The 12,466-nt window shown below is 32.2% G+C and overlaps 1 protein-coding gene and 1 long non-coding RNA gene across 3 annotated transcripts; both read right to left on the bottom strand.

Moving 5' to 3' along the window:
• Nucleotides 1–4,013: 4,013 nt before the first annotated feature.
• On the bottom strand, nt 4,014–4,901 carry LOC112417195 (uncharacterized mitochondrial protein AtMg00810-like). Its single transcript, XM_024772405.1, has one exon. It carries the CDS (start codon nt 4,899–4,901, stop codon nt 4,014–4,016), a length of 888 nt encoding a protein of 295 aa, XP_024628173.1.
• A 4,259-nt stretch (nt 4,902–9,160) lies between these two features.
• LOC120577645 (uncharacterized) lies at nt 9,161–10,769 on the bottom strand. Of its 2 annotated transcripts, XR_005643622.1 has the most exons (3): nt 10,682–10,769; nt 10,049–10,167; nt 9,161–9,323 (listed from the first exon to the last, which is right to left on the bottom strand). It is a non-coding gene; the product is annotated as an uncharacterized lncRNA (long non-coding RNA). The 2 variants fall into 2 exon arrangements; XR_005643621.1 differs by lacking the exon at nt 10,682–10,769 and having other exon boundaries at nt 10,049–10,333.
• Nucleotides 10,770–12,466: the final 1,697 nt, after the last annotated feature.

Here is a 12,466-nt window from a genome sequence, read left to right as displayed (position 1 = left end):
ACAGAATGAGTATTTGTTTATTTTTCATTTTGATTTTGACAATAACCGAAGAAGAAAGAAAAAGCTTGTGCACTGTGTCTTTAGAATTTTTGTTTTCATTTATTTCTCCTATGCCTCAAAATTTAATGTAGACAATAACCTAACAAGAAAGAAAAAGTACGGGCTAGTTGTCACGTGAATTCATTTTTATTTTTTAATTAAATGAATTAGTTTTTTTTTAAAAAAAAAAAACTTAATTAAATTAGCGTTCAGGAGTTTGAAGTGTGCTTTTACCACCTCTCAGGAGTTTGTTTCCCTCGATAATATTTTACTGTCTCTTTCACAAGCCATGAAGTTTCACATATACGATTGGGGCAATTTTAAAATCTTTTACATTTTATAGTTTATATAGAATTTTCAATCAAAACCTTCAAGATGAAGTCCCAAATATGAATATATATTCTGATCTACAACAATTTGTCTCGTTTAATTTATCCCTCTAAATATTGTGCAAGTTGCTCACAAATTAACACAATTAAGAACAACCACTAAGAAAAAGTATATATTGAAGTCAAACATAACATAATTTTTTTCACTAAATATAGGTGACAAAAATAATATTGAATGTCAAACTCATGAATGAAAGAGGGCAAGATATATGTATTGGGTTTCACCAATGAGGAATGTCATTTAAACATCTAAAAATTAATAACTATTATATAATTATATCCTTTAAGAAAGAGTTGATTTATATTTTCAACATAATATTTATTGTTATTTGAAGAAAAATATGTCAATTAAATAAGGGTATATATGTTGGTAAAGAAATGTAATTAATTTAATTGGAAATAACAAAAGGATCTTTATAAAAAGGAACAATTTTTTCGTAGAATGGTCTTATAATTAGGGACGAAGGTAACAGTTCAATTTAATTGGAAGTTTTATCATTAATTACAAGAGAAATGATATTTGTACAACCGTTTTTGATAGCTTTTGTGATAACCTTCTCTCTCATACTCACATCATGTTTTTACATTCTCTCTATTATTTTGTGTCAATACCTCGTTTCATACTCACATACTCACATTTGACAATTTTTGTGATAATTTGTTATCTCATACTCACATTATCTCTTTTTTTTACGTTCTCTCTCTCTCTCTCTCTCTATATATATATATATATATATATATATATATATATTGCTTTGGTTTTGGTGTTCATACTTCATTTTCTTTGTAAAATTTGGTTGTATCAAGAGTTGTCATATAAATGGATGTTCTAATAATATAACTCATTAATTAAATCAGAAAATTAAAACATTAACGTATCATAAACTAGTGGATTATTTTTGGAAAAAAAATATCATATGATACATTTATATTTACTCTTTCACAAAATTGGTCATTCTATATTAAAATCCATTAGTTTTGGTCCATCGCTCAAATTTTTAGATTCGAAAAATGGTACTGTGACATGTTTTAAATGATTACAATCTCATGATACAAAATGATCAACTATCAAGATATTACAAGAAACGCCCTAAAAACTTTTGATTAAATATGAAAATATTATTCATGTTTAAAACTTTTTAGATTCGAGTGATATTTATGGTTTCTCTTTTGAAAGGGCTAAAATTTATTTTAAACTAGATTTTGTCCCGCGGAATGTGCAGATATCTTGAATATTTAGTTTGTGAAAAATTTAAATAATAAATAATTACTAATTATATGAAATTGTTGATAGCAAATAAAATGGAAGATAAGTAAGAATGAAAAGTATATGTTGACATTGATTAAAATGGCTGAAATTAAGTTGTTGCAGTTGAGTATAAATTACATAGAAAAGGAAGATAGTGAGATCAGCGCCGAAGTAAAAGATGAGCTATATTATGCTGATAATAGAAGATATAAGCAACTAATGCTCTCCAAATTCTCGAAATACAAATGTATATAAATATACAAATTTATATACATGGTGTCTTCTACAAAAACAAATCATCTCATCTCATTTGATGAATTATAATAATGTATTTGCATATAAAAGATATATGAATTTGAGATAAGAATGTAAAAAGTGGTATTGATAGTGTTATGGATTCTCATCTTCTTTGCTGATTAACTTCTTGATTTGTGAAGTGTCTTGTGACATCAAAAAATTCAACAATTTAATAAAATATTTCTGGTAAAAACAAAACAAATGTTCAAAGGAGATAAGCAACCCATAGGAAAATATACAACAACATAATACAAAAAAAAAAAAAAAAAAAAAAACCGCTAAACTGTATTTTTTACCCTCTAAGTTTTAAAATGTTGCGATATTGGTCTCTATTAAAAGAAATGAAAATTTGGTCCCTTCCGTCCCAAAATTGTCGAGAAGACACCACGTGTTGCAACTTTTTGTAGAGATAAGAGGTCAAAAAACATATTTCCCTTATGCTAGAGGGACAAAAGAGCATATTTACCTAAACATGGGGGGTCACTATTTTCATTTTTTTAATAGGGAGCCAAAATCGCAACATTTTGAAACTTAAAGGGTGAAAAATGCAGTTTAGCCGAAAAAAGTGATTAGCAACCCATAGAAAAATAGCATTATAAAACAAAGATTTTGATGAATAGCGGGAGCTTGCCATGAAAGCAAACTGGGAAAGAGTATGGCAAAATATTTGTTCTTGGAAGGTAAAATTTGTGAGTTCGATGGTTGTGGCTTGTGAGCACTCTAGGGATAATAGAAGAATGAGGAATATAGAATAATAAAAAAAAGATGATGAAGTAGAATAAGAAGATTGAAACGTGTGGAATTGGTAAGTAACTTTGAAAATTAATTATTATGAAAATCAATTAGACAGTTATCAATTAAAATATCGTATTTGTCAGTGCGCACGCCTCTATGCATGAGTCGGATTAGTCGTCCACTTTTGGTGGGTCGGAAATCGGTGCGAAAAAAAAATATCGTATTGCATAAATACATAAAATGCTAGAAAGAAGGAATTGAAAACACACGACGTTGTCCCGTGAGCATAACTCAGTTGATAGGATAATGCATTGTTATATGCAGGGGCTGGGTTCGAACCCCGACACCCCACTTATTCACCTTATAAGGTGAATTCTAGCCATTAAGCTACCTGACAAAGAAAAAAACACATGACGTTACGTTACGTTACATGAATTGAGTTTTGGTTAAATGACAAAACTTCACGTAAATTAATTATGTGCATTTTGGTCTATTTTTTATTTTTAATTTCGAGAGTTTTAGAATATATACATGACTGAAAAAAAAATATTTTGTGCATTTTGGTCTATTTTTTATTTGGATTTTAGTGAAATTTTACTATTTTGTATTGCCTAGTTTACTTCATTAATTATGACAATCCTTTTCACTTGAAGCTGGTAGTTAGACTAGAGTTAGTAATCAACTATAGTTAGTTGATAGTTAAACTAGAGTTAGTAGTTTAGTTAGAAGTTAGTTAGAGTTAGTTACTCAAACTAATCTCTATATTAAGGAAAACTATTGTACTCATTCATCATTTTTTATCAATCTATTCATTCTATAATGAGTTTCTATGAGTATCTCCCACATGAGTACTTTTATACTTGCTTTCTTGCTGATCATTATGATCTTTATCCTTAAAATTCCTTTATTTCTGATACTGACAGTGAAAATTACTCTCCATGAAAATTTCAACTATACTGAAAATCCTTTTTTTTTTTTTTTGGGTGTACATACTGTCCTACAAATCTAAATTTGATTCAACATAAGCTATCAGTGGTAAAACAAATAAAAAATAAAAACCAATAGAAAGAAGGAAACACAGAGATGAAGAAATGGAATAATCTTGGATTGATGAAAATAGGTATAGAAATGTAATCCCCTGATTATTATTGATGAGAATTGTGATAGATATACAATTGTTTCTGATTCTGATATAGAAACTAATGAATGCCTAATGAATATACAATAATGCCTAATCAATATACAATAAACATAATTGATTCTAATAGTAATGCCTAATGAATATACAATAAACATAATTGATTCTAATACTCCCCCGCAGTCGAAGCGGGAGGTGGACGAATGTTGAGTCTGTCACGGAAATCTTGGAATAATATCAAGGGAAGACCTTTTGTGAAAACGTCTGCAATTTGATATCGTGATGGTACGTGCAGAACTCGGACTTGGCCACGAGACACCTTTTCGCGAACAAAATGAATATCCATCTCAATATGTTTTGTTCTTTGATGTTGGACCGGGTAACCAGAGAGATAAATTGCACTGACATTATCACAATAAACCATGGTTGCTTTGTGAATAGGACACTGTAATTCAAGGAGAAGATTGCGTAGCCAACATGATTCAGAGACCACATTGGCAACTCCACGGTATTCGGCTTCGGCACTAGATCGGGATAAGGTGGGTTGTCGTTTAGATGACCAAGATATCATGTTATCTCCAAGAAAGACACAGTAGCCAGAAGTAGACCGTCTGGTGTCGGAGCACCCACCCCAATCAGCATCTGTATATGAAATTAAGGAAGTAGTGGATGAATGATAAAGATGCAAACCATATTGGCTTGTGCCCTGAATGTAGCGCAAGATACGTCGAAGAGCATTCATGTGGTCTTCCATCGGATTATGCATAAAGAGACATATTTGTTGTACTGCATGGGAGATATCAGGACGAGTGAAGGTAAGATATTGAAGAGCTCCTGCCAGACTACGATAGAGAGATGGATCCTTACATGGATTACTAGTTGTGGCACTCATTTTCGGTTTCGTATCAACTGGGGTTAGACACAGCTTACAAGAGGACATTCCAGCACGTGCAAGAATTTCTTCAGCATACTTCTTTTGTGAGAGAAACAACCCTTGTTGGTGACGAGTGACTGCAATTCCCAAGAAGTAACTTAAGGGTCCCAAATCTTTCATAGCGAATTCAGAACTGAGTAGTGAGATGATAGATTGTCGCAAATCATCTGAGGACGTGGCGAGAATAATATCATCAACATAATTGATTCTAATAATAGGAAGAACAAAAATAATCTTTACTTTCCGTTGTTTAGAGCCTTTTGTGGCTTCATCTTCAAATACGCCAGTTTATTAACCTTTATTTGTTGTGTGTTTCGGTCCTTCTATAGATTGTTTTTTATATTATTTTGTTATTACTAGTGGCATGTGTTAGATTCTCTTATCATGTGATGTGACTCAAAGGTCACGAATTCAATTCTTGGAAATAGCCTCTTGTGTAAAAAAGCAGGATAAGGCTGCATATGACCCATTCCTGGACCTTGCGTATGCATGATCTTATTGCACCGGGCTGCCCACCGATGGCATGTGTAACAAACAATAACATAAGTTCTCTTCTTTGTATATAAAATAGTATGATTAGTCCTCACTCCCAGAAAAATATTACATAACACATTCAACAGAGGAATGTCATTTAAGGACAAAGGCATGCATACCAAATCACATTTTGTTGAAACCTCTACTTCAGTTCAAGCACAAACATTGTCTTGTTCTCTTTGCAAGTCTTGTAATGATATCTTTATTTGGCTTCCACGATGGTTTCATTTTCACATTCGGCGATAGCTGCAAGTTTGCTTCAGGCGATGACTGCAAGTTATCTTCCTGTTATGGCTCCAGTTTCATGTTAAATGATGGCTCAGTTTCCATACTAACAGCATGGTCATATATTAGATATGCAGTTGTGACCTTAACAATCAATCCACGCCCAAAAGCTACAAAAATCTCCACGCTGTCATCAGTCTCTGGATTTGATGTTAAACCCTTCCAATCTTCATCATTAAAAGACATAACTGTGTCTCGCTTGTATATCTCGATGGTGCACTTTGTGTAATTAATAATCAAGACACCGGTAAGACATTTAGCTCCCATATTTTCAGATGTTGATGAATAAACAACGCATAAGATTATTCCTTTCACGCAACCATTACTATCCTCAGGAACTTGAAAAAGTACTGAAGTTCCTTCACCTTTATAGGCTAACCAAGAAGGATAATTGTCACCTAGAATGAAAAAATCACTTGATTCATTGGTTGTTACTCCCTGTATCATGACCATATGATTAGTTAATTATGTTAATTATGTAATTAACTAATTATTATGCTATTAAACTGGACTTTTTGTGAGTGTAAATCAAAATTCTAAAAGGTAAATATGTTTAACAAATAACAGCTCGGTATAAGATAAAGATAAACTAGGAAGCTAATTGAAAAGAAAACAGCCATAGTCTGGAAAAAAGGTATGAATGAAGAAAGAAGATAGAATGTAGAAAACTGAAAAAGGAACTGATATAAGCAGTGTAGCCAGGATCGAGTGCTGGCACATAGGATCGTACGATTCTACGTCCCACAGTACCTTGACCGTGCTTCAACTTTACTCCGGTTCGTTTTTGCTCTGTTTCCTCTGTTTTTTGCCATTTATCCTCTGTTTGTTTGCCGTTTTCACTCTGTTTTTCTCTATTTTGTTACTTGGTTCCTCTGTTTTTCCTTTATTATCTCTGTTTTTATGCTTGGTTCCTCTGTTTTTCCTCTATTCTCTATCTATTTATCTCAACTCTATCAACAACCTACCGATCCTACTTACGAACCGTGTTACGTTCCTCGTGTTTACGTTCTTTCATCGGCGGACCGAACCTACGTAGGATCTTGATCCTGACTACATTGGATATAAGTATTAAAAATACCTAATCTCACTTCTATGTCACAAGTCTAAACTTATCATTTCATATAGATCATTTGATATATACTCAAATAAATCCACATCCTTAGGGATTTTTGACTTTTAAGTAAAAAATGCAAATGGAAAATTGTTCCATGTTCTCTTAATTAATAATAATAAAGTAAGGAGATAGAGAAAGAACCTGTGATATGTTCTTGACAAGAGTGTCATGACAAGTTGGAAACTCCCTATTCCAATCAAAAGTGATCTCAAAGAAAGACTTGACATTCGTGGTCTATGCGATGTTGTTTTCAACTCGGTAAAGTTTACATCATACAGATCATCAACAAATTTTCTTAATTCTTGTATTAAGATAGTTGGAAGTTATGTGGAGTTAGTTAAGGTAGTTAGACTTCTGTTAGTAATCAACTATAGTTAGTTGATAAGTAAACTAGGGTTAGTAGCTTGGTTAGAAGTTAGTTAGAGTTAGTTACTCAAACTAATCTCTATATATAGGAACTCTATTGTACCCATTCATTATCTTTTTCAATCTATTCATTTCTACAATGAGTATCTCCCACATGAGTACTCTTTTGCTTGCTATCTTACTTACATCTATGACCTTTCTCCCTATGATTCCATGATTCTTAACATCTTGAGTTAGTCGAATCTCTGAGTGGCATTGAACCCAAACACTTCTATGTTTTGAGAGACTCGTCTTGATAGCCCATAGTATTACTCTCTGCATCCAAGGACGCTAAAGACAATGACATGCCTCCAAATGGAGAAATAGGGTGCAGGGAATTTACGGTTGGTGCAGGGAATCACGTGATAATCCTTCGATAGGGATATATATATATATATATATATATATATATCCAATGCTTTTCAGTCTTAGTATTCAATAGGGAACTTCTTTTATAGATGTATTTTTGGTAATCATTGTTGTCAAGGATTCCATCTGCATTATGTCTTCTTCCAACTTGTTAATCTTTGAACAACCAGAAAGTATAAGAGTTTTCAAAAGTTTCAAATGATAGATCACCCTTGGGAGATTGGTAAGACTTGTACAGTCTTTGAAATTCAACAGAAGTAGATTCCTAAGGTCTCCAATGGACTGGTGTACCTCATACAAACATGGATAATTCTTCATAATAAGTTTTTCTAGATTCGGTAATTTTGAAAAATCAGGGATGTTTTCCAAGTATCTAGAATGACTGACATTGAGAATTTTTAGTTCATCCAACAACTGCAGGAAGATAAATGTTCAAAAGAAAAATTAGAGAGGTGGGAACAAATACTACTTCCATCAACCTTTGAGTTTGAAAAGAAAATATGAAACTGAAACCTTGTTTTCCTTCCACACTTATTGGATACTGCTGTATTTTACGACGATAACAACGAGATTTCCCTGATAAAAGTCATCGGGCATATAGTTGAAGGTAAATCATTGCCAATGAATCCATCTCAGTTCTTTGGAAAGATAGTGATAGTCTCCTGTGAGGACTGCATGATCAAGTTGTAAGAGTATCAGTTTCTTCATCTCCTTGAAAGTATCAGTACTCCAAAAAACCCTACTAGTTCTTTGCACCTTCAAAACCAATCCCTCTACAGTTTCAGTTCCTTGCATTTGAAGGGAAAAGAGAACAGAGAAGAGTATGGATAAACCTTCTTTGTTTGCTTGCAAGAAAATAATACATCAACTTGCCAGGGTACAACTTACACACACTTGTAATGAGCATGAGTCATGACTGAAATTCAACGATCAAAAGTGCAGCTGAAGTACACTTATAAGAGCAAAACAATTCAAGAAACAAACAAACAAAGATTCAACGATGAAAAGTTTGTATATTGAGAAAGCTCTTACAGTTTTATTTGTCAAAACATCATGAACATCCTCATGCACAACAACATTTCCATCGTATGAGGACGCTAAAAAACTGTTCTGTAATGTGAAAAAACCGTTTCTGTAGAATACCAGAACGGTTTTCAGGTCGTGGCAGACCGAGGCGTTGTCTTATCCTACCGAGACGGTTTTTTCCACAAACAGCAACGACATAGATAAATCCGTAGTCTTAGATACCCTTTTAAAACGGTTTTTAAATTTCACAACCTCAACAGTTTTAAGTCGTCACCAACGAAAAATCCGTTGCAATTGGTTCATATTAAGAACAGTATTTTGAGTGTTATCCAAACGGTTTTGAATTGATGTTATTCCTGAAACCGTTCTCTAAGGCCCAGTTTTAAATATCTATTGTAAGCTATCGCAACGGTTTTTCACCGTTGTGAATACATTTTTATTTTTTTAAAATATAATTTGCATTAAATCATATTATTATTACACTTACTCTATTCGTCAAAAATAAAACTTTATTATTTGACTTAGAGATCAATAACTTCAGTAACATATTATACATCCAAAATTCTAATATAATCCTAAATTCAAAATTACATACCAACTACTTGTCAATAATATATCATTCATATATGTATCAAAATAACATTGATCACAATAAAGTATTCGAATATTTAATTGGGTATTGTTAACTCAAAATGTCAATTATCATTTTCACAATCCAAATAACGTACACTTGAACATAAACATCTGTCTTCATCTCTTGTACTTCTAAATCTTGAAATTCTTCATCGATATCATCATTAGCCATTCATCTACAAAATAAAAGAAATATGTTCAATAATTAATTAAACTATATATGTCAAACACTGAGGTAGTAATTTCAAAGCCACTCCCTTCCAAAGAGACACAACAATAGAGTATACTAAACTATATATTTTAGACATTTGCTATCCTTCTTCTCATATGAGAATACTAAACTAGTAGGTTTCTCTACTCTAACACCAACACACACTAACACAAAATTCATATTGCATCACAACTTCTCCATTTCACACATTATTAAGTTTCACTCATACCATCAACATAACTATATTGCACTCCATACTATAGTGGAGATATGAGTCTTACAACCACCAATAAAAGAATCTTAAGAATTAAGAGTAAAAGATCAATTTCCTATTTCGGAACTATACTTCTGCAAACCACCTGTCAGCTACAACAAATCATAGACACTCACAGAGGAAAAAAACTTAGTCTTCTTAAATTAGAGGGTTTTTTTACATTGTTGCAATTATACAAAAGGTAGAAGCAGACCGTATAGTGTTTTTGCTCTACACCACAATATCCAAAAAAATATCAACTATAATAGTGCCAGCAGTGGAAGCATGAGCCTTATAACCCCTAATTTTATGTGATTATCTTAACTTTATAACATACATGTAACTGTTTGAATTAAAAGACATTAAATGCAACCAACAATACCAAGATCACAACATCAACAATATGTAATTCTATATCAAAGTAATTGAAAATTTACCTGGACTGGTTTTCAAAAGTTGTCTATTGTTATAAACCATAAGCCTTGCTCCAACTTACTAGTATGTAGGTCCTGATCAGATAGTAAAAGCTTTTCTTTTATTTGTTCAATAACCTTTCCTGAAATCATGAACTAGAGAAAGTCAAATACTTCTCAATCATATATCTATCAAAATAACATACTTTAAAATAAAAGACTTGTCTTTAATGTACAGTATACCCTAAGACATGATATATGGAGAAGAAATAATTAAGACATACTAAAGTACTTATAACTAAGAGTAAGCACACAAATCACAAAACACTACGTCTTCTGAAGTATGGGTACTTGTAAAATGGTGAAGTACCCGTATCGGGTACACACCCGTACCAGGTATGCGTATGGTTATCGTGGTACTCCATTTTTACTAATTATTATACTGTGAGTGTTATTTGTGCATTTGAGTTTCTTTATTGTTGTAACCAACTCTAAATTTCGAATTTTTAAACTTCTAATGTGATTTTCTTGTTATGAATTGAAGAATTTAACTCCTTCATGTTATATTCTATGACAAAACTTATGATTTTATTGACGTACCCGTCCCTTACTTTTTCTAAAATTGTCGTATTCCCGTACCAAGTATCGTACCTGCACCTATGCAACATAGACTATGTCCAATACTCCAACATCCTTCGCCAAAAACCATATATCAATCACAAGCTTGTACTTGACCCAACACAAATAAACAAAAAGAGAAGGTTAATTACATGACTCAACAACAAGTTATATGGGGAAAAAAACATATAAACCTTGTTCTTTGGCCATTGTCAATCACAAAATTGTTGATCTTTTAAAGAGCTAATAAAGTGCATCAATTCAATTGTCTCTGATTGTATACAGAAGCAAAACAAATACGTCACTAAGACACAAACATGAACAAATCTGCTCTTCAACACAATTAAACTAACTCAAGTGAATCTGTTACTATTAATGAGTATATCTAGGGCTAGGCTATTATAGTTGATTAGAGAATCAAGATTCATAAAAAATTTACACCACTTAACTGATTTTGATACTACTAACTCTCTTACAAGAGGAATTAGAAATATGGTGTGAAATATTTTATTAATCATAATTTTATTGATAAACAATGATAAACAAGGAGATAGTGCTTGAAATTAATTGGCTCTTGTCCAAACTAGCTCCTATACTCAGAAGCTGTCTTATTTTCTTGGCATTGAGGTCGTTCAACAAAATGATGGAATTTTTATTTTTCAGAAGTATGCAAGTGATATTTTGAAGAAATTCAAGATGGAGTATTCAAATCCGATTTCCATGCGGGATGAAGAAAAGTTGAAGTTGACAAGAGAAAGTGATGGTAAAAGGGTAGACTCAACTCATTATAATAGTTTGATTGGAATTTTGAGATATTTGGTTGCAACAAGGCCAGATATAATGTATGGAGTTGGTTTACTTAGCAAATACATGGGGGAACCGCGTGTTAGTCACTTGCAAGGAGGCTAAAGGATTCTTCGTTATATCAAAGGTACTTTGACCGATGGAATTTAGTAATAATAGTGATGTGGAGCTTGTTGGATATATAGACAGTGATTGAACTGGAGATAGAAACAAGAAAAAGCATGTCTGGATACGTGTTTCATCTGGGCACCATGGGCAATATCATGGTCTTCGAAGAAACAACTTGTGGTCGCTCTTTCCACAGCTTAACAAAATATAGAGCAACAACCAGTTGTGCTACTCAAACAGTGTGACTGAGAAGAATTTTAGAAGTGATGCATCAGAAGCAGAATACTCCTACAGAGATATATTGTGATAACTAGTCAGCAATTGCACTAAGCAAAAATCCAGTTTTTCATGGATAATCGATGCATATTGATATTCGATTTCACGAGATTCGAGAACTAATTGATGATAAAAATGGGGTGATCAAATATTGTCCCACTGAAGAACAAATTACTTATATTTTTACAAAGCCTCTAACGATAGAATTATTTTACAAGTTGAAGAAGATGCTTGGAATGACAAATTTGGAAGCTTGATTTAAGGGAGGTAATGTTAAACAATTAAGTCAAACTAAGAAAAAAATACATGTAATCCCCTAATGAAGATATAATAAGATTACCACTTGTGTTGCAAAGTTTGACTTGATCTCTATTACTTAGCTACTCTCTCCATTTTAAAAATACATTTTGCTTTTTTGCAATGTGGACTGTTCACATGACTTACTTTGACCATATTTTTTAATTAATATATAAATACAAATGTTAATATGTAAGATATTGTTTGATTTGTTTCGACAAATATTTTCAAAATATTAAATTTTTATAATTTTTTACTTTAGATAATTAAAGATGTGCATTGTCTGTGTAAAATATATAGTTGACATCGACATGTATTTTGAAACGAATGGAGTATTAA

This window comes from Medicago truncatula, chromosome 8, assembly GCF_003473485.1.
Source record: "Medicago truncatula cultivar Jemalong A17 chromosome 8, MtrunA17r5.0-ANR, whole genome shotgun sequence".
NCBI classification, from domain to species: Eukaryota; Viridiplantae; Streptophyta; class Magnoliopsida; order Fabales; family Fabaceae; genus Medicago; species Medicago truncatula.
This window is presented reverse-complemented; position numbering and strand designations above follow the sequence as displayed.

Coding starts and splice junctions, on each gene's coding strand:
- LOC112417195 (XM_024772405.1), bottom strand. CDS start 4,901: ATGAAAGATTTGGGACCCTTAAGTTACTTCTTGGGAATTGCAGTCACT.